The 23,553-nt window shown below is 46.0% G+C and overlaps 1 protein-coding gene across 1 annotated transcript in view; it reads right to left on the reverse strand.

The window, feature by feature from the left end:
* SLCO3A1 (solute carrier organic anion transporter family member 3A1) overlaps nucleotides 1–23,553 on the reverse strand; it is a gene marked incomplete at its 5' end in the record, with an annotated part of 222,531 nt that overhangs the window by 62,941 nt on the left and 136,037 nt on the right. Inside the window, 2 exons of the mRNA XM_080914454.1 lie at nucleotides 1,968–2,231; nucleotides 13,008–13,106. Of these exons, the coding sequence (XP_080770580.1) occupies nucleotides 1,968–2,231; nucleotides 13,008–13,106 (363 nt within the window). The remainder of the gene's footprint in view (nucleotides 1–1,967; nucleotides 2,232–13,007; nucleotides 13,107–23,553) is intronic.

The following is a 23,553-nucleotide window of genomic DNA, read 5'->3' on the forward strand; positions in this document are numbered from 1 at the left end:
GAGCAAGCTAAGGAAGAACTGCTTGTTTGAGATACAAAACAATTACTCGTGGAAGTGTGTTCACGCGGACACCAGGCTCTTTCACTTCTGATCTACTGAGTTCTGAACCCATTGGCCCAAATGCTTATCTCTTTGATTTGACCTCTCTTCCTCCTCTACGGAAGCAGAAGTTCCAGGACACGAGCTCCTGATCCATGGACATATCCCTAGGTCTCCCTAAAATAGAGAAGATGAAGCAAGGTGGCTGAGCTTTACCTGAAACTGTGACAGTCCCTAGAGCTCAGGACCCAGCTGAACTCCGCCTTTTATCCTCCCTGACCTTCTACAGGTTGTCACTTCCTGAACCACCTGCTCTCTTTGCTGGCTGGCTGATTTGTTGTTCACTGATGACCCAGCTGTTTAGTTTTTAATCTTTGTATGCCCAGAGATGAAAGGAAGGGCCTGTGAATGTGGGAGACAAGACCATTACCTGGATAAAAGAAGATCTGGAATGGTTATCACTACTGGGAATTATGGCCCTCTATTGCCAGACCAACTCTGATGCTGGTCGGATGGATTAATGTGGGTCTGGGGCCTGGGATTACAGTCAGCTGTGCTCCTAAGATAACAGCAGATATCAACTTTGAGGTATCTGGGGACTTCTGGAATCTGCGTGTTTTGAAGGTAGAGGTAATTTACACACTTACTGAGGGGGGTGGTCCCAGCTAAGGCAACCTCAAGGACACACAGTAGCTGGACTTCTCACCTTCTGGTACATTCGGAGCTTAAAAAGAGGAATTTTAAAGCCATCAGCTGGCTGGCAGCACTTGTAGATACTGACAGGGAGCACGGGACCAGACATGACATCGGGTTATTAAATTAGTGTCTTTTCCGAGACAGCAAAGGTTCATTGGGCCCCTCGCGGACTCGAAGGTTTGATTAAGTGTCTCTGAAGGCAGAGCTCTTGTTCTCAGGATGATGCTGTCAAAGAACTGTGGCACAGTCTTAAAGGTGTGGAGGTATGGTAAGGAGAACGGAGCAACCTCACAGCCGGCGTGTGGTGGGACAATCAATGGAAGATTGTGGGGTTGGTCAAGGCCTGGGACCATCACCTGCCTCACGTACACCTCATCTTATATGCGCTTACCTTGACTTGCATTTGATCCCAGGGAAATGCTCATGATGCCTTGGAATGTAGCCCATATTACAGGAGGTTATGGTCCATCCACCTTCCTTTCATCCCAACGTCTCTAAGATGAGGTACATTATCCTGGCTAATGCCCAGGACCTGCAGGTACCTGCCGCCAACTGCTCACAGCTGGTACCCTGGTGAATCCAACTAAGTTAGGAGACCCCAGAAGCTTAAGTAGCCCTCTTGGTGTGTGTGTATGTGTGTATGTGTGTGTGTGTGTGTGTGTGTGTGTACATACATGTTTGTGTATGTGCGTGTGTATATACATATATGCATGAGTATATGTGTTCATATATGTGTGTGTGTGTGTGTGTGTGTGTGTGTGTGTGAATTTGTGTGAGATAGACAGAGAGAGGGAGAGAGAGGGAGAGAGGGAGAGGGAGAAGGATGAGGACATGAAGCAGCCTGAGGCTGCTGAGTTATATTCAGTATCACTGTAATTTCCTAAGCCTTGAAGGGACCGTGCTGACAGCGGAAACAACCCAGAAAAGATCTTTCTCCATGGACATTATTATTTGCACCATGACATTTTTTCAGAGATGCTGCATCTGTTTTTAACTTTTCTTCTTAAATATACAAAGGTCGGCTGTGCCCCCAAAGTGAAATTCTTGTACAATAACCATCAGGAGGTCATCAAAACATGGTGGCTACCTTATTTTTGCATTCATTAAACATGTCCGATCCTAAGTCAAGCACAAAGTTTGTGTGGGCCAATTATGTAAAGCTCTCAAACCTGACACCCCTCACCCCATCACAATATCCCCATTGTTCTGACCAGGAAGTTCTGGCCTCTTACCTCTCAGCTGTTGGAAACAGGAGGCACTGCTGTCTGGCTCCAGCGGGTGTCTCAGGACCCCATTGCTGGGCTTAGGCCTCTCGTATTCTCTTTCTGGGAGCATGGCCTGCTCGCTCTCCATGCCTGGGTCTGAGTGTGGGGGCAGGGATTGTGGGAAGCCAAACATCAGGAGGGAAGAGAAGAAGAGCAAGGCACCGCAGAGCAGAAAGCCGCCCCACCAGGCTCCGATCCAGCGCGGGTCGTCAGGAGTGATGTCCAGGTTACCTGCCAACAGAGAGGGCACAGCTTGGTGGGCATGTGGGCTGTGGGCGCTCTGATGAAGAGAGATGCCCAGTGCACAGCGTTCAAGGGCTATTGAGCTAGATGGTAGTAGGGTAGGGCCCTGGGCTGGGAAACTATCTGTTCCCACTCAGCATTCCAGTTTTCTTCCATTGCTGGGGACTGAGCATGTTTCCCCTTCATTTTCTTGTCTGTTCCGCACTTGTAATCTGTCTAAACAAAAACAGTGAGGAGCCAGACAGCCAAGGCTGGAATTGACTCATTTTGCTGCGCTGCCAAGCTGAGTCTACAAAAACACAAGCAATAGTCACTGTCCCAGGGCAGACTAGGTGTACACTCCCTCACCTGAGACAGTTTGTCTGAAACCTCATTCCATCCTTCACAGCATGAGTTACATCAAGGTCCACTAAGAAGGGCACAGGCAGAACACAGTTCAAGAAAATGGGGGTCTGGAATGCCTGGGTTGAAATCCTACCCTCTTTTGAGTCTTTCTGAACTCTATGCCTCGGTTTACTAATCTACAAACACTGATAATGAGGACCTTGTAGAGTCTGTTGGAAGGGCCAGAGAGCCACACCAGACTTGTGTTCTTATACTTACTTAGTAGGTGCCAATCTGCCATTTATGATGAATGGAGTTTTTCGTCCCCAAGCTTCTACTGGCTAGCCTGACTCAAGTGTTGAGGGCGGCCCCCAGACCTCTGTTAGAAAGCTCTGGCACAGGTCCGGTGCTCAAAGGCACCACAAATATCTGTGCGGTTTGGCTGCGTGAACAGGAGCTGCTTGATAGCAGCATGCTTTGATTTGCCAGCAGAAGGCAGAGGTTACTGAAGCTTCCTCCTCGGCTTTGGCATTCTATCTTACAGCTGCCCTGCAAAGTGACATGTCCAGGTGGGCTACCTAGAAATGGCACTTTGATGATAAACCATGCTCTCAGAGCCCAAAAGAAGGTTCTTGGGGACCTGGGCAATTGCATGTAAGGTGAGAACAATAGGGCTGTCGGTTGGGGCCAGATAGATCAACAGTTTGGGGAACAGTGATGACTACAGACAGCAAATGAACACGTCACCATTTATAAAGTGTCCTCCTGCCCCCAAAGACTCCTAAGGACACCAGCCCTCACTTTCCTGGGAGTTGCTCTGCCCCAGGAGTCACACACAGCACACTCATTGTTTCAGTCCAACAAGCCTATAGAAGGGAATTTTTCATTCTCCCCAGTTTGGATTGATATGGAAACCAAGGTTTAGAGAGCCCAGGATCTTTGCCCAGATCACATAAGTGCAGCCTAAAACACAGAGATCTTTACACAGAGGGCCCCATGCCTGGCGGTACTTTTTAGAGCTCTTTTTAGCTTAATCCCTTTGTGTCCCCTGGAGAACCTGGCTGAATGCTTGATTTCAGGCCTCTGTGCCATAGGCCCATGGCTACTAACAGTTCTGGTAGTGTGCAAATTGGCTTTGGGATATTGATAACCTCTACCCCAAATACCCTGATCGATGCTCAGTGGCCCTCACCTTGCAAAGATAAACCAGTTGTTTTTGTGCAACCCTAAAAAGGAAAGAGCTGCAGAGGGCTGGTGGGGGCAGGGGCAGAATCCCAGCTCTGCAGCTCACTAGCCTGAGCACACCCCAAGCCTTTTCATCATTCATGAAATGAGGGTGACACCCCTAGAATGGCTGCAAGGCTGAAAGGTTACAGGCAAGAATCCCCTGGCACCTGTGGGCACTTTGGATATAGCAGCTCTTATGATTTCTCCCTTTCTGTTTCTAAGTATATGAATGGGCATTTCCCTGTGTGGGTTTTATTTTGAAATGGTACACCAGAACCCTGGAAACCCAAGGTGATTCTGGAAGCATCTTCATGCAAATGAGGGAAAAGAAAAGGAAGCCTAATCGCCTGGGGTGGTTGAATAGGGCTGTTTTTGCTAGTCACTGTGTTTCTTCACCTGCTGCCAAGCAAGGGATTAAAACAGAGAAAGGGAGTCCCACTGCCTATGGGCTCCAGATGTGAGCAAAGGCAGAGAAATCCTAGCAGTTGTTGGAGGGGCACAAAATTAGTGCTGCGTAGAAACTAGCAGGCAATCAGGGATTCTCTTGGATGTGTGGGAAAGCATCCCGGGGAGATGGGCTGGCACAGGCAATATGAGCTAGCTGTCTGTGGCACCATCTTCCCTGTGGGCAATGCACACGCAAAGCCGACTGTCTGCTCAAGAACTGAAAGACAGCAAGGAACATGTCACCCGGGTCAGAGGAGGCTCATGTGGAAGCACGGTAAATATCAGGTTCATAAAAGCCATGGTTGGCTTTCCTACCTGCTCTCCAGGAGGGGATTACTCAGGGCACTGTGACAGGAGAGAAAAGGCACACCTAGGGGACAGTACTCAGCTTCAGAGTGTGCACAGGAGAGACTTAGTGATTGAGTTTCTATCAGCCTTAAGGAAGACAGTGTTGGAAACAGTGTTGGAAACTCAACTACCTGGGTCTATACCAAACAATAGTGCATGTGTGAATGCATGTGTGCTTAAAGGTGCCTGTTGTGTGGCTGCATAAACATGCTGGTAGAGGCTGGTGGGCAACTCGGGTGCTATTCCTTTGGAGCTAGCTACTCCGTTTTATGGGTCAGAATCTCTCACTGGCTAGCAAGCTCCAGGGATTTTGTTGTCCATGCCTCTCTACTCCTGGGATCTCAAGACTGCACCGTACTACTTGGCTTTTCTTTTAACGTGGAACTGGTGCTTGAACTCTTATCTTCCTGGAGCCAGGGCTTTATCAAATGAGATATCCTTCAAACTTCCCAAATAATATTTTTATAAGTAATTTTGGCTACTTAACAGGGGGAAAAGCCCTTTCTACTTGTGTGGCAACTGTCAACGCTCAGGAGACATCATTCTAGGCATTGTGTTGTGATAGAGGTCTCTGTGTGTTCTGGCAAAGAACCAACTGGCAGGTGACACAAATGCCCATGTGTAGACCAGCTCTTCTGGATACATAGAGCACATGCCACCCATTTACAGAGCAAAGAATGAGCAGGGGACATATTTCACTTGTATGATTGTGCATGCACTGGTGTGTGATCCCCAAGTTTCTTCTTCCCACGAGGAACATATTAATGAAATGTCCTTATTGACCAGCTTCAGATACTTAACAGGAATAAGATGAAAGTTCTACTACCCTAAGCCACAGATTGGGGGATATATTTGTTACTGTTGCACAGTGTAGCCTACCCATTCTAGTACCAATGTCTTGGAGAATATACATCCTTCCCTGTGGCAGTCCTGGAGAGGCCTAGACAGCAGCAAATGGTTGCAGCTGGGAATGGGGTAGCAAAGCTCGAGAATCTACCTAATTTTTCCAGCCAGCTCTAGTTCCTGTATTGATTTTTAAAACCTGGTTTCAGCCCGTTTGAAGGCGGCTGCTGGCAAGATGTCCAGAGCAAAACTGAAAAGCGCCAGTCTTTTACTCAGACGCATCAATGCACGGATGATATAAGATACAGGGATGGTGGCACCCGTGAATCAGAATAGAGTGGAGGCTGGGACAGGCTGAGCGGACAGCTCGAGCTGTGGTGGGCAACATGCTAGAAGCAACAGGTCGATCGAGAAAGGGCTCTGCAGCTACTTGTCTACCCTTGGATACTCCAGGTGCTGGGGAATCAGGATTTCGTTCTCAGGGGGGTTCTGCCAATCAGAAGGGGGAGACTTTGAAAGAAACTGAAACCCCAACACAGTTTGCTATCTGGAAGGGACACGGTTGAGACTCTCTTTGCAAGTGTCTCAGACATGTATACAGACTCTCCCTCCTTAGAAGACCCATTCAATTGTGTGTGTTATATGGTGTGTGTGTGCATGTGTGTTCGTTTGCATCGGCCCTGTGGAGACCAGAGGATGATGCCCACGTCTTCTTTTGTCTTCTGTACTTTATTGCTTTGAGACGGGGCCTTACACTGACTGACCCGGAAGCTCACTGCTTTGGCTGAGCTGGTTGGCTATCCCGCTCTGGGGATCTGTCTGTCTGTCACTGCCCTCTAATGCTGGGCTCTAGGCCTTGTACATAGCCGTGCCTGGCATTTTCACATGGGCGATAGGGATTCAAACTCAAGTCGTCCAGCTCACATAGAAAGCCCACTATCCACTTAGCCACCTCTCCTACCCCAGGATCCATCCCTCTAAGAGGCATCTGGCCTCTGGGTTGCTTTTATTGTTTGTTTAGTTCTGTTAAACAAAGGGAGCAAGATATTAACAGTTGTCTGTCACCTCTGCAAAGAGCAAGTGACTCCAAGGAGCCTGTCAGGGCTTTGTCCCCATTCCTAAGGTAAAAAAGAAGAAAATCAGAAGAAGGAAGAAACCAGCACACATCTCATTAACAGGCCTACCCACGAGACGGTGAGAACTGTGGCTCAAAGCAAATTGGGGACAGTCACTTCTTTCTCTTGGGCCATACTGAGGGCCATTATGGCTCTCCCGGCATTTTTAAGTTCATGTACCTATTTGCTTAAACTATGTGATCAGACTTTTGCTATGGGACTCGGGAATTTCAAGAGTATCATTAAGTGACAAACCTAATTAGAAAGTGAAGGTGGTGAGGGTGTGGAACATTCCAGATCCCAGCCATCCAGCTAATGAATCCAAAAACGGAGGAAGCCGACTGCAATGCTAGTCCTCTCAAAAGGCAGAGCAGAACGTCTAGCTGGTGACCTTTTCCCATGAGCACATGGGCTCAGGCTCCAGCATCTGCTGCAGCTGCCAATGCCATGCAGCTGTCTGCAGGGCCAGCTGGTGTGCGTGTGCCTCGGGACAAGTGTCCACACGTATGCTGGTGAGGTTCAAACAGCTTGGGAAAGGTTTCTGCCCAAGGGAGGGGGAAACCTTCTGACTAAGTACAGGTTTCAGGGAGGCGAGTTGCTAGGCTGAGAGGAAGAGTTGGGAGTCAGGGGTGAAACCATCCATGCTGGACCCCTTTGTAGCTGCAGATGCTAGTAGACTTCTCAGATGCCCCATTATATCTAACCTTTATTGCACGCTTCCTTTATTCAAGATACTGTCTGGGTTGAATGTGTGGCTCTCTTGCATTATCCACACAGAGGCTCAAGGAAGGATGGATGCCCTAGAATCATAAAGCCCATGGAAGTGTGGTTTGGATATACACGGTCTGGACTCTCAAAAGGACCCACAACGCTTTATCAAATAGAAGCTACACTCCCCTACCGGGTCCCAAGCTCCCAAGACAGCAAACGCACACCTTTAATGACTACTTAATCACAGTAGCTGCTGTTCCTAAATCTCCCTTTAATAAACCCACGAAACCAATGCTAGTCCAGTCAGTGCTTAGGGGTACACCCTGAAACTGAGCCCTGTCCTCAAGGTTCTGTTCATGTTCGAATTTTAGTTTCACCAAGAGATTCTAAAAAAAGGAATTCTGAAAGCCTGGTCATCCCCTTTCCCCCAGCTCTCACAGGAGAAATCTATTTGCCTTAAAGGGAGCAGTGGAGCCATGCAGGATCAAACACAGCTGAAAGGCACCAGCCACTGAGTCCTGTACCTGAACCTGACCAGATGAGTGTACCTCTTCCCTCTCCCCATCTCCCCCTACTTCTGCCCCTCCCCCTCTCCCTCCCCCTCCCCCTTTTCCTTCAGACCTTCTCCCAGACTGCTGGCTCATTCCTGCAAGCAACCTGCTCCCGATTCCAGTAGCTGCACTGACTCCCAGGTTCCAGCCAAACCTCCTTTCTCTGTGCACTGTTGCCTCCTTAGCCCTCCGTTTGTCCCACAGCACAGGCTTTCCATGGGCACCTTTGCCACCTCCCCATAAACTCCAGGGAAGGCAGTGATTACCTTCCCTACATGTCCCCCAACCCCAGATTCCAGGGATGCACTTGGGGCCATGCATACAGACATTCCCACAGAATGTAGCATTTGTATATGGCGGGCAGCCCTAAAGAAGAGCTATTTCAGGAAGCGAGAACAAAATAGGGGACCCCCAAAGAACTGAGAGTTCCTGTCTCAAAACGCAGCCAAATGCCCCCAAACTCAACAAGGTTCTGCCACAGGAGCAGAAACAAAAACTGCTGGGAAAGGAGATTTTCCAAGCTGAGTCTCTAACAGAATTAGTGGTGCTCTTCTGCCCTCTAGTGGTGAGAATCAGCACCGACCTTCCGGAACCTTTAAGAAGCAGTGTGATTCACAGGACACCCTCTCAGAAACTGTTCCTTGGTCACCTTGTGCTCAGGAAGTCTCCCATCAGTAAGACACCAAGACAGTAAGGAAAAGTGTTCGTCTGAGGTGTACAGGAGAGGCATCGATGCCAATCAAATGTGGAGGAGGTTGCTTAACTTCTCACAGGGCTTAGGGGACGAGAAGAGATGATGACAACTCTAAGGGGTCCTTAGTTGCTGTCATCCTCTTGGAAAGCTGAGGGCCTGTAGGTACAGTGCTCCCAGCTGTCACTCTATCCATTGTTTCTGCAGGCACTGAGATAGGAGGCTCTTTCACGAAGTCTGGGTAGAGGCGATTACTGGTGGGAAAAATCTGCCAAATGGCTCCCGAGACTTGGTTTGTATACAGATGTGCCTCCACTGGGCGGGGCCGGTCCCTCCTCTTCTGGATCTGAGATTCAGGCTCCTCCACTTCCAGACCTGAGATCTATGTTCCTTACTAATTGATGAAAGGCCTGAAAGAGTGTTGCTTAGGGTTCTTTCTGACCACTGCCTAGGCCTCAGCTTGATGGGTCATTTCTGGTGTGCCCAATACAAAATATACCACTCATGGCTTTCCAAGGCGAATTTCCCAAGGAGATTCCATTCTCCTCCAGCCCCTGGCTGCCCCTGGATGGTGCTGCCCTTGGTATACCAGTGGGAGCTAGCTTTTCTGTCTGCATGAGGGAGCAGTTGGCTTTTCAGAGTGTGCTCCTCAGCTTGCTTGTTAGAGTGGACTTTAAAGGGCCAGGCTGCGGGAGGACAGGGGCATTTAATCCCTTCCTGTACAGGCCTAGAACTTGGCAAGAATAAATAAGGCAGCATCTGATTTTATTTTCTACTTGGAAATTTGTTACATCATTAGAGACAAGTAAATATATCAGTGGGATTAATGGACTGAATCAGAGAGCAACTTGATTGGATTTAAGACCACATTATTTCTTTGGGGTGAATTAGTAAATTTAGCACTGTCAAGAGATGATGGATTGGGAGCCCGGGGACTGAGAGTTCTTATTGATCCCGAGAACAGATCAGCTCAAGAAGCAGCTACAGCTTCCCCCAACCCCCATCTGCCTGCAGGGAGAGGAGAGGAAGGGAATGCAGCCTCCTTACTGAAGGAACTATGTAGCAGTCCACTGTTCTCCTTTATGTAGTGGTCACAACAGTTGTGAACACAGGGATGTTCACAGATCTCAGTTGATACCCCTGTGGTGGTTTGAATCAAATGTGCTCCAGAGCCCCATAGGAGTCCTGCTGGAGTAGATGTGGTGTTATTGTAGGACAGGTGTCACTGGGCTTTGAGGTCTCAGTGGCTCAGTGACTTCCTCTGTCTGTGGATCCAGATGCAGAACTCTCAGCCACCTCTCCAGCACCATGTCTACCTGCATGCCGCCATGCTTCCTGCCAGGACAATGATGGGCCAGATCTCTGAACTGTGAGCCAGCCTCAATTATTTTCCTTTATAAGAGTTTCCTTGGTCATATTAACGCTTTACAGCAACAGAAACCCCAACTAACACTGCCCACCAAATGCCTGCCTCCTCCTGGAATTCATATTCTTTTATAATAATCCTGCTTAACCCTGGACCTGTGGAACTGGCTCTTTTCCAGTAAAGAATGCTGCAGACATTACATGACGTCACCCCAAAGACTAGCTTATAAAATGCGGTGGCTCCTTACTTCGGGTGTTCTTGTTCATCCTTTCTACAGGAGGACTGATGACCGACTCCCGGAGGACCAGAAGGGTCAGTCTAGCCACTACTGCATGGGCTCTGAGGAGTATCCTCTCCTTTTTGATCTGCAGACTTGGTTACATCCCACTAAAGCTGCTCCTGAGTCCCAAACCCACTTAAGAACCATGAGACAACAGCCCAGGTATGGTGGCACATGCTTTAATTCCTGAACTCGGGAGGCAGAGACATAGTTCAGTGAGTTTGAAGCCAGCCTGGTCTACAGACAGGCCAGCACAGCCAAAAACTAAAAGGAAAAAAAAAAAAAACCCAAAACATTAGTTTTGAGACAAGACATTTCCTTCATGGGCCACTCCATGTATGACACCATTGTTGTGGACTTGCTTTGGTAATGGATTAGGGGATAGAAGAGGATGCATTACTTCTGATCACAGACTTTAAGGACCAATGTATAATGTGTAAGGCTTCCTGTCTGGAAATTGTAAACACTGGAATCAGGATAAACATCTGTCGGCCTGGGCCCCAAAGCAGCTGTGGTGAGCTAAGCCCCTCCTCTTTCTAACACCAATCTGTGTTGAACAGGTTATCTCCAAAATTAATTTTCAGCACATGCAATCACTAAAATCTGAGGACTATCTGTCACCACAGTACAGCCTGGATCAATCCCCTTTGCCAACTTGATGGAAGGTACCTGGGAGACAAGCCTCTGGGTATGCCATGAGGGATTATCTATTGAGGTGGAAGATCCACCCACTTACCCACTGTCGGTAGCAGCTTCTGGCATGACTAAAAGGGATAAATTTGTGACGCTTTTCTGCCCTCTTGTGGTCAGAGGAAGCAACAACCCTCAAGAACCTTAAGGAAATGTGAAGAAAATGAAGATGTGAAGAAAAGTGAAACATGGGGAAATGGACAGAGCCAGAAATAATCATTTTGAGTGAGGTAACCCAAAGACAAGCGCTATATTCTTTCTTGTATGTGAGTGCTAGGTTTGAAAGCTTGAATATGTGTGTTTAGCCCATAGAAGTATGACAAGTAGAAAGGGGCCCTGGGGGGATTTCAAGGAGTGACACATTATTTGCTGGACATGACAAGGCTGTTGTACACAAGAACACAGTGGTTGTGATAGTGCACACAAAACATGCACACCATCAGGGCAGGCTAAATCCCAGCATAGACTGGGCATGCTCAGGATGTTCTGCTCTTAGCTGGGTAGCCACTGGCAACTAATGCTGGCTGGGAAGGAAGAGTAAGTTTTCATTGGGTGTGTGACCCCATAAGGCTACTCAAGCTCTGTCTAGCGGGTGGTTCTATACTCATACACATTAACTGGGTTTGGAGGTGAGTTAGAGAGAGGGGGTGGGGGAGAGAGAGAGATAGACAGAGAAACAGAGACAGACAGGAGACAGATAGAGACATACAGAGACAGAGAATGAGAGAGACAGAGAATGAGAGAGAGAGAGAGAGAGAGAGAGAGAGAGAGAGAGAGAGAGAGAGAGAGAGAGAGAGAGAGAATACAAGCACATGAAGTTTGGAGAGAAAAGTGGTAAATATAGAAGCAACTGGAGGAGAGAGGGAATGGGAATGGCCTTGATCCATCCATCCATTATATCCATGTACGAAATTCTCAATAAATTTCCCTGTTACCAAGATGGCAGGAAGCCGCAAACAGCCAAGTATGATGGTCCATTGCTCTCCACCTCCTGACTATGACTACACTGTGCTCAGCAGCTTCACACTTCTGCTGCCCCGTCTTCCCCACTGTGGTAGACTTCTCAGAGTTGTAAACCAAAATAAAGTTTTCCTCTCCCAAAATGTCAAGTGTTTTCTTTTGCTTTTCTTTTGCAGAGACAAAACACTCTGACCTCAAACAAAACAAATCTGGGAGGAAAGGGTCTATTTCATCATATATTTGGTGATGTTCTATCATTGTTATTAAAGAGAAAAGTGAGGCCAGGAATTCAAGGCAGGAACCTGAATGCACAAACGTGGATTCAGGGGCTGAAGCAGACACTATGAAGGAATGCTGCTATTGGTTCATACTCAGGCCCATATCCAGTTACCTTTCTTATAGGCCCACCTACCTAGGGAATGGTACTGCCCACAGTGGGCTGGGTTCTCCTATATCAGTTAGCTTAGCAATCAAGAAATTGCTCCACAGATACTCCAGGTTGTAGGCCAATCAGATGGAATCAATTTCTTATTGGAGGTCCACTTTCCCCACATGTGTCAAGTTCATGACCAAGATTAGCCATCACATGAGGTACTTGGTCACAGCAATGAGACTCGTAACTAAGAGCAGTATCGTTTACCCAGACAGCCACATGGTTTAACTACACAATCACAGATGCGAAGCCCAGAGCAACTGAGAAACATATGTCCTCTTCTCATTAAAAACACAGCAAGCTTTGCTTAAGATGCATTGAGTTTTATTTGTGCTTTGCATGCGTGTATCTGCGTGCATGAGTGTGTGTGTGAATACACACCTTCGGAAGATGGAAAATGGAGCCCTCTGGCAAACGTTGGGTTGCTGTGATGTGCTTTTGAGGATGCTTTTGACCCTGGGTTTTTCCTGTTTTCCCTTCGCAGCCATCATGTGGTAATTTGTTCTGTTCTACCTCATGCTCCTCAGAAGTGGTGTCTTACCAAGACGTCCCCCCACTCAACATGCCACCCAAACATGGACTCTGAAACCATGAGCCAGAATAGGCCCTTCTTGGTGTTGACTTGATTATCTCAGCCATATATGTCGTAGAAATAAAAAGTGGAGCAATGCAAGAATGTTGCTTAGTGGGGGGGTCTTAAACAGCCACAGGCTGAAGACTCCCTTATACGAATGGAAGTGCTTGCAAGGGCACTTAGAAACTATGGTCTGCTCCTTACTTGTGTCAATGAAGACCGCATCCACATAGATCTTGGTACAGAAGGAGCCCAGAATAAATCCACAGGCTGGTCCAAATACCAACATCGTGAACAGGATTCCTGAAAGAAGAAAACAAAAGGTTAGGTTAAAACATAGAAGCTCTTCAAGGAGCAAAATCTCCAGCGGTGAAAGGATGTTATGCTGGCCAGGCAAGATACCTGGTTATTATAAAATAACATTATATACTTTTCATCTCTGAGAACTCCATGCAAATACTGCTATCAGGGCAGAATTCCCCAGCATTTTGCTTGTTTTAGGTTTTGTTTTAAATCATGAGTAGCTATATGCACGTGAGTGGTGTGGCCTCAGGATCTGGGAGGGAGACATTGAATGCCTTGGAGCTGGAGTTATCGGTGGTTTGAGCTACCTGATGGACATCCTGGAAACAAGAGCTGGATCCTCTACAAGAGACCTTCTACATACACACATGCACAGTTAACACCTGAGCCATCTCTTCAGCCTGTCTACAGGAATTTGATAGACTGCTCTAACAGGCATATATACCCACCCCCTCCCATGTCTCTTCCCTTTAGAGGATTTTGGGCCACATCAATCAGAAATACTGAAATAATCCAAATCTATCATTAAGTAGTTTATCACCACTAAGAAGGAGAGGAGTGCTTGAGAGGTGGCTCAGTTAGCAATGTACCTCCTATATGAGTACAAGGACCCTTGCTTGGCTCCTTAGCATGCACATATGAGCCAACCATGGCAGCCAGGCTGTAACCCCAATACTAGGAGGGTGGAGACATATAGGTCATAGGAGTGCATCAGTCACCCAACCTAGCTTAATTCCTTCATTGATCTAGATTCAGTGATGCACCATGGACCAAAAAATAAGGTAGAGCAACCAGGGAGGACACACAAACTCAACTTTTAGCCTCCACATGCACACACATACATGTACACACACACACACACACACACACACACACACACCTATACCTATACCTATACCTATATATGCACATCCTCCCTGTATGCACATGCATTCTACACATACACACACACACATGCATGCACAGGTACAGACACATAAACATGCACACACACACATGCACAGACACACACACTAAATTTTGAAAGGATTTTTACAATTGTCTTTACATTCATTTTTGCAATACTCTCTTTCTCAGCATTTTGTCAAGCTCCACCCAACAGTTACCTAGCAATGGCCAGGTGTGCCTGCCGCACTGTGAAAGGGGCTGTTCACCTCCTCAGCTCTCTTGCTTTTGCCTTTTTGATCCCACTCTGTGCTCTCTCCCCTCCCCCAATCTCCCTATTCCCCTTCCTGCTCTCTCTCCAGGTACTCATAGACAGCCTCTACTCCTGTATCCCCACCCTCTTTCTCTCTCTCTCTCCCCCCACTTTCTCTGCCTGTACCACCCTCTTAACTCCCCTCCCCATGCCCTGAATAAACTCTGTTCTATACTATCCTGTCATTGTGTGGCTGGTTCCTCAGGGGGAAGGGATGCTTCAGCATGTGCCCACAGAGGCTCCCCCTTTCTCTATACCTCCTGACTACACATCTGCCCAAACATATTCTTTCCCTTTCTATCAGCACAACATTCTTTTTTTTCTTTCTTTCCTTTTCCTTTCTCCTTCCTTCCTTCCCTTCCTTTCTTCCCTTTCTTCCCTCCCTCCCTCCTTTCTTTCTTTCTTTCTTTCCTTCCTTCCTTCCTTCCTTCCTTCCTTCCTTCCTTCCTTCCTTCCTTCTTTCTTTCTTTCTTTCTTTCTTTCTTTCTTTCTTTCTTTCTTTCTTTCTTTCTTTCTTCTGAAAAGATTCCACACACTCATACAAACTCAAGAATTCTTCGAAAGCGAGAAAGGTCTAATCCACAAAATATTTTCAAATAAAACGGGATGTTTACAATCTCTAAATACAACAAATATCACACAAGGGTACATATTGAGAAGACACTGGATAGTTTCAGTTTTGCCACCTCCTGCCATGGTGGAATCAATGTCACGGTGATGATGGCTGTTTAGGAACCAAGCCTACCTGTGACACCTGATGGGATGACAGACCTTGGCTGTCAAGTTGCCTGGCAAGTATAGTACATAGGTTCTGCATAAAGTTTTAGATAATCCTTGGAAAAAGTCACCAAGCCTAAAGTAAAACTCACAGGCTATAGCTGCTCAATTAAACTGCCATCTTCAGAGCACTTCTCAGGTACTGATCATCCCCCAGCCCTCACTGAATAATAATTAAGTAGCAATCCTTCATGACAAAGACAGTAGTCTCCAATGGGGACAGATAGATGGTCTGGAGTAGTGGGTGCTGGAGGGTCTGTGGGAATCAGTGTCACAATGGGAGCCTAAGCTCACAGGAAGACACGTTTGTCTACTGATTGGTTCCTTAGGAGGTGGGGCTCAGCGGACATGGTTCACTGGGGGCGTGCATTATATAGTCTCATCTTATCCCCAATCTACTTTCTGTCCATCACGAAGCCTGCAGCTCTGCCATGGCTTTCTCCATCAGTACAGGCCCAGAATCAATAAAACCAAGTGACCATGGACTGAAACCTCTGGAAACATGAGCCGAGATAAATTCTTTGTCCCCGAAGTTGTTTCTCTGGGTGTTTTGCCATAGCGATGTAAACTGGCTAACACACTTACAAGCTCCTTCCATGAGCCAAGCATTAACCTCAGGGTTGGAGACTCAGAACGGGACTTCAAATAGTTAAGAATCCTGGTCTTCACAGAGCTTAGTGACTTACGGAAAGAGCCAAAAAGAAAACTTCAGAAGCTGTAAACCCAAGTCCAAATGTTTCTAAGTGTTTGGCAAAGGAAACTGGGTCTTTAAAAATAGGAACACTAAGCCCCACAGCAATCACTTGATTTTGGCCTGTAGACAGTAAGACAGACACAATGAAACATAATGCTTTGTATCACAAGAATAGACTGCCAACAAAGAATTAATCTGTCTCAGAATGCTCTAAGGACAGCCACTGACCCCAAAGCTCCCAGCTATTCTTATTTAAGGGGAAAGCTTCAAAAGGGAAGACATGTTAGCTTTGTAAAGGAACATTATCCACAGGATGAGCATGTCAGTCTGCTTTGTCACCATGTAGATAGGTATTGATAGCTGAACAAAGAGTGGTGTGTGCAGAAGCTGATGTGTGCATATGTTTGTGTGTGCATGTGTATGTGTGAGTATGTGTGTGTGTATGTCTCTGAATGTGTGTGAATGTATGTGTGTATGTATGTTTGTGTATGTGTGTATGTATGTTTGTGTATGTGTGTATGTGTGTGTAAATGTATGTGTGTATGTATGTGTATGTATGTGTGCATGCATGTGTGTATGTATGTATGCGTATGTGTGCATATGTATGTAGGTGTGTATGTGTGTGTACATGTGTGTATATGTGTGTATGTGTGTGTAAATGCATGTGTGTATGTGTGTATGTATGTGTGCATGCATGTGTGTATGTATGTATGTGTGTATGTATGCGTATGTGTGCATATGTATGTAGGTGTGTATGTGTGTGTACATGTGTGTATGTGTGTGTAAATACATGTGTGTATGTATGTGTGCATGCATGTGTGTATGTATGTATGTGTGTATGTGTGTGTATGTGTATGTATATGTGTGTATTTGTGTGTAAATGTATGTATGTGTGTATGTGCATGTGTACATGTATGTATGTGTGTTTATGTGTGTGTGTATGTATGTGTATGAATGTGTGGGTATATGTGTATGTATGTATGTGTATATGTGTGTATTTGTATATGTATGTGTGTACACATGCATGCTCATATTCACAGCAACACAGGGAGGATCCCAGGGTCCAGTGTATGACAGGCCACTGCTCTACCCCTGAAGTACCTCCCTAGCCTCTCTGGGGGCCAATGGCTCAGGGAGATGTCACAGGAAATCAACAGCAAGCTAGTTTTGAAGTGTTTTCTATAACAGCCTGAGAGAATTATGTGAGAACAGCCCTTTACCATCAGGAGGCACAAGATCTCAGATGGAGCGGCCGTGGAACAAGGTGTCCTTGGGAAAGTATGAGGTACATACGGATTTCACAGAACGTTATTTGTGAATTTGTCTCCCCAGCTCTCCTTGCATCAAGCTATTGTTTGTTTATTTATTAGCAAAGTGCCTCAAAATGTTCTGCCTGAGAGGTGAGAGGTAGTATCAGGCACCTGGCTGTAACAACCCTGTGTTGGACAGGTCTGGGTCTCAAAGGAATGTTTTTCATTGTTTTTCTCACATTTGTGGCTCAAGCATGCCCTCTGCTGACTGCTTGGTTTCTGTACACCACAGGAAGGGCATGCTGAGGAAGGACCGGAGAAAGAAAGCCAGGAAACCACCAATCCAGGGTTGTCCTCTTTCCCCTACCCTGTATAACCCAAACCACTTTACATCCCAAGTCCCCAGTAATCTCTTCAACCTACTGTAGATAGATGTGCTCTCAAATGTTCCGTCATTTGTCTGCAGCATGTGGTTAAACACATCACAAGCAAAGGGCCGGAAACCACGGCTTCCAGTCCATTAAGGGGTTCTTATGAGTGAGTGTTGGATAGCTGAGACAGAAGCCCCAGAGCTGCAATTTTCTATTCTCATCAGCGTTTATTTGCTTCTCTGATGTTACCTGTCAAGGGCATTGGGGCCCTTGCTTTCTAGTAGCAATATACTTTCGAGGAGGAAGCAGTGTGCCAGGAGAAAACAGAGGATGCTGGTATTGAAGCTGTGACCACCTTAAACTTAGCCTACATCTGCAGCTGCCAAATAGGGTGCGGAGGGGCCTCAAACTCACCAGATACTGTACAATAACTTTTATGCATACATGTCTGTGTCTAGGTGTATGTATGTGCACCACATGCATGCAAGTGCCCAAGTAGGCTGGGAGAAGATGTCAGATAACCTGGAACTAGACTTAAGGGTAGTTGTGAGTCACCAACCATCCTGGATGTTTGGAACCAAAGTCGGATCGTCTTAAAGAGCAAGTGCTTTCGACTGTGTAATCAGCCTTCCAGATCCATGGTTCCAGCTGTGGGCTCACATTACCCCTTTCTGTGATCCCCAACTCTTTCCTTCTGTTTTTAGCACAATAGACTTACTTTTCTACTTTTCAGATTATAACACAGTGGTGCCATTTCCCCCTTTCATTTCCCCCAGCCTGCCTCTCCCAGGTGCCCCTTCCTTGATCCTTTTCAACCCCATGTCTTCATTATTTTTCATTAGCTGTTGTTGTCACTGTTGCTGCGTGGAGTGTGTGTCTGTCTCTCTGTGTGTATGAGTTCCAGTCTTTGAAAACTGAGTTTTCTATAGATTCTAGGAGGGAAAGCACTTGTGGGACTCAGTTAGGGACAGGAAATAAAGATGACAGCGTCTGCGTACTTCTCTTGGCTCTGGGAAGCTGTGTGGTTCTCAAACGGACAAAGGGATGCTCACCAGTTGTTAGAGATGAGGATTGCTAAGATAGATTTTCCTCAATGTATGTATATCGGTTTTCAAGCAATTATTATGTTGTTTGGATATTCATACCTAGTAAGCAGTTGGAACATAACCATTTAGCAAGCAAAACTATTAGTTGTATTTTTCCAGACTCCAAGTTATGGCATTCATCCATCCATCCACCCACCCACCCACCCATCCATCCATCCATCCATCCATCCATCCATCCATCCATCCATCTATCATCTATCTATATCAATATACATCTATTTATATCTATCATCTATCTATATCTATACACATCTATCTATCTATCTATCTATCTATCTATCTATCTATCTATCTATCTATCTATCTATCTACCTACCTACCTACCTACCTACCTACCTACCTACCTACCTACCTACCTATCTATCTATCTATCTATCTATCTATCTATCTATCTATCTATCTATCTATCTACCAAGATTAAGACAATGAAAATGGTAAATAAAGGAGGTTTAGGAAACAGATGTGAATTATTTTGATGCGCCCACATAGAGTGGCAGCATTTTATCCATGCCAGGTTAGCCCTACCGTGAACCATAGTGGTCTCAAGGAAATGATGCCCAGAGACATCTTTCCATACTGACACTACTTTCTTCCTGCTTTAAATTTTTCAAATTTAATACTAGCCACTTAGGCCCTGGGGAATAAAGCAAAATAGGCCAAGGCTCTTGTCAAGTAAGTACCATGTTAGAAAGACTTTTAAGTACTGTTTGTCAGTCAGCACTGTGTGCTGGTCACATACCTGTGACAGACCCTATGCCTGGGACTGGGGTTATGGCAGGGAACAAAATAGACATCTTGGTCCTTGTGAGGTTTGTATTCTAGAATATACAAGCCAACAAACCAACCTATTTGCCATGTTCTTTTAGTAGCAACAGAAAACAAGAATATGTAATTGCAGCTAGGAGAAATGGTCTCAAAAGTTAAGTTTTTTGTTGCTATTTTGGTAGGCAAAATTAAGGTCCCCAAAGATGTCTACAACTGTCATCCTCAAGGGAATTATGGTAGCAGATGGATGGAAATAAAGCTGTCAATTAAGTAAATACTCTATTTTCTCTCTCTCTCTCTCTCTCTCTCTCTCTCTCTCTCTCTCTCTCTCTCTCTGTGTGTGTGTGTGTGTGTGTGTGTGTGTGTGTGAGCATGTGTGTTATGAGCATGTGTATTGGGTGCATGCACATACATGTGCACGTGTGTGTGTGTGTGTGTGTGTGTGTGTGTGTGTGTGCATGTGCTCTTGGAGGCCAAAGATTAATGTTGGGAATCTTTCTTGAATAGTCTGTACTTTACAGAGATGGGTCTCTCATTGCACCTGGAGGCCACTCATTCAGCCAGCCTTTCTAGCCAGTGTGCTATAAGGATCCCCTGTCTCTGCCCATTGAGCATGGAGATTTAGGTGGGCTGCATTCCATGGTGTTGGGGATTAGGACTCTGGGAGATATGCTTTATCTGCTAACTATCGCCAGCTCTAATAAGGCAACTGCTTGCTTTGCTTTTGGAGACAGGATTTCTCTGTGTAACCCAGACTGTCCTGCAACCTGCTCTGTAGGCTGGCTTTGAACTCTGAGTCTACTTGCACTTGCCTCTCAAGTGCTGAGATTAGAAGTGTGCACCATCCTACCAAACTAGGTGATCTGCAAAAGTAATGGTAGATACTGGGTCACTACAAACTATATTATTATATACTATATTAATGCATGTAATTATACATGTAGTATAATACATACATACCCATGTGCCTGAAGGTGACTGAAAGGACCTTCAGATATAGAGGGTAAAGAAGGGATAGGTTAGAAGCCACCATAATGACCAAAGAGATCACATCTAGAAAAGGACTCAACCATTCACACTGACTTTGAAGGGGTGAGGACATCATGAATCAAGAACTCAGGCACTCTCCAGAAATCAACAAGGCAATTAATCAATCAATCAACCAACCATCAATCAATCAATCAATCAATAAGATTGCCCCTTCATGAAGGATTTCGGCCTGGCTATGTTCATTTTCGTGACCAATTATGGACAACAGTGTATCAAGTCACTCTGTCTGTGACATGTTATAGGCAAGCAAGGTGATCACACTAGCAAAACTTTGACACTATCTAAAAAACAGTGGGTGATAAATCAGTCTTTTGACCCTTGGCTCTCGCTATCAGGAAGTATTGCATAAAACATGTACCCATAAGCTGGAGAGATGGCTCATCGGTTAAGAGCACTGACTGATGTAAGAGGTCCTGAGTTCAATTCCCAGCAACCACACGGTGGCTCACAACCCTCTGTAGTGAGATCTGACACCCTCTTCTGGGTACCTACATACATTTAATTAATAAAAAAGAAACAACCGTATCATGTGTACTAGAAGACCCACCCAACAATGCCTGTAACAGCACTCTGTCAGACCCCAGATCTGAAAATAAAATGTCTGCTCAGATAACCTGGAGTCCATACATTCTGGAATTTTTATGTAGCAGAAAACACTGATCACTTACAGGACAATCACTGCCAACAAGTCACAGTAATTACGGACAAATCTTAAAGAAGACAATCGAGGCTATGTCTGTATGTCTGGATCCAAGGTGGCAAAATGAAATCAGTGAGCTGTAACTATGGAGACAGGCTGTGCTGGAGGCTAGGGAAATAAATCTTACAGAAGTTAGAAAGGAAGCTACCAGGATTGAGAGACAAGAGAATTATTATTACCATCACTACGTGGTTCTGTGCACATACATGTGCCAGGGCGTGTGTATGGTGGTCACATGATGACCTTGGGCTGACCTTGGGTGTGAGGGTTCATCTTTCCCCTCACTTGCAGGATGCTCCTCTTTCCTCTTCCTATCTTGTCCTAGAACTGACCAGATTATAGTGCTACTGCTGCTGCTGGTGGTGGTCATGGTGTACATTGTGTGTGTTCGTGTGTGCTGTGTGCATTCATGAGGTCTTCATGGTTGTGTGGCATGCACTTTACCCATGAATCCATCTTTCTAGCTCCTATTATTACTGATCTTATGGTTAATAAGGAGGTGGGTGGGGCTGTAAAAGGAGGTATGTCCACAGTTTTGTCTATGCATTGTTTACAGTTCAGTGAGCATTTATTTTTATCAAAATGTGTTAAGTTGGATATTTCTATTTTTCATAGGAGAAAATGACTGTGAATACACACACACAAACACCCACACATAAACACACCCCACCCCCCACACACACCACTATCTGTTGAGTGATTCTGTAGCAAGCTAAGCACCATGTGATTTTTGCCTGCGATCTTAAGGTTCCTTTAACAAAGCAGTCAGCTGCCCTCATTGCAGATTTATCCAAGGAGATTTGTAGTTCACAGAATGTCAGCTGCTTGGCCCCTGACTTGTGACTTCTAGATGTCAGCTTTAAACCCTTTGCAGAACTGGGTTTCCAGCTGCTTGGACCCTTATTTGTGACTTCTAGATGTCAGCTTTAAAAACCCTTTGCAGAACTGGGTTTCCAGGGAGTTCACACACAGAGATGGAAGACTGAGGTCAAATCAAACTCCAAACTTTGCTGTGAAAAGGCAGCAGCCATTTGCAAGGTTCTCAGGCTAACTACATCTGTACAAATGCAGGAGGGAGGCTCTCCCAGCCCTTCAAAGGGAGCTGGCATGGACCTCGGGGTCACAGAGCAGACTGCTCCAGCCCAAGGATCACTTTGCTGCTGAAAGGCCTGCTACATCCCTTAGCATTGCCAGCCTGGGTCCTCCATCGGAAAGGGGCAGAGTAGCAAGATCAACTTTAGGGGGCTGTAGTAAGAAAAGCCACTACCTGGTCAGTCTGCTGTGACCCTGGCACAGATGAGAAACATCAGCTCCCACTGTTGTCCATGGCTTTACTCCTCACCTCCTCATCCACACCTCCCAAGATGGCTGAACGGATAGATAATATCTGCTCACCAGAGCCATCAACTTGTGGCTCTGTGGGGATTGTCTGCCTAGGGCAGAGACATCATCCTGTGAAGAAAAAGGTGACCTTCCCTTCTAGCTCTTGTCTTTCTCTGTATCAGAATGTTACGAGACTTGGCTCTCATTTGAAAGTGAAGGGCACAGGCTCATCCCAGGTAAGAGCTGCTCATTTCAGAGAACACAGTAAACACAGAAACACCACCATTTTCCTAGTTCACTTTATAATAACTATACTTGTGACCAATTTCTTCTGTCACCATATCCCTTTCTTCAAACCCATACTCAGTGAAGAATGATCTGAGGGTAGATCAGCAACAGAGGAGGAGAGCCCAGCAGTGAATTCCAGAACTCTGACCCTGGGGCTGGGTGGGGGATGGGGGGGCAGGGTCTGGATTCACCAGCTGTGTGGCCTGTGGCCTCTGGCCTCCACACACTCATCTTAAAGTGGTTGTAATAAAAGTCCTGCCTTGCAGGGCTGCTTTTGAGGTTTAAGTGATTAATGAGCATCAAAGGCCTTTCACAGTTCCTTTACATACAGTAAAATGCTTGCTACATTTTTATCATGATTGCCAAGATGGCCCATGCCAGCACCTCTATTATCCTCTGAGAAACAGTGATGTGCATTTAGCTGAGTCCTGTGTGTAAGGCTCATCTTTTAAAATGAGTAGTTAGAGAAGACTCATATATTTCCTATTGACTGAAATCTCAGGAACAAGTGAGAAAAAATTCTAAAAACTATCTTTCTTTTTAAACTGTGTTGAGAGGCGGGAGATGGGGGGGCGAGCCCATCTGTGTGTACAATGTATGTGTGTGCAAGTGTTTGAATATGTGAATGCAAACACACAACACCTGCCTTGGTGCACACACAGAGGTAAAGAACAGCCTTAGGAGTTCATCTCACTGTCTACCTTGCTTGCTACAGAATGTACTAGTCCTTGCTCTGTATACCAGGAGAGCAGGCCACCAGCTTCTGAGGGATTCTCCCGTCTCACCTCAGGACCACTGGAAACTGGCTTTACACGGGTTCTAACATTCTGAACTAAGGTCCTCACACTTGCGAGACAAACACTTCACCATCCGTGTGTCACCTGTCCAGCCCCTAGAGACTGTGTCTAAAGCACGGAATATTTCA

Source organism: Micromys minutus (genome assembly GCF_963924665.1).
Source record: "Micromys minutus genome assembly, chromosome: 3".
Lineage (NCBI taxonomy): Eukaryota > Metazoa > Chordata > Mammalia > Rodentia > Muridae > Micromys > Micromys minutus.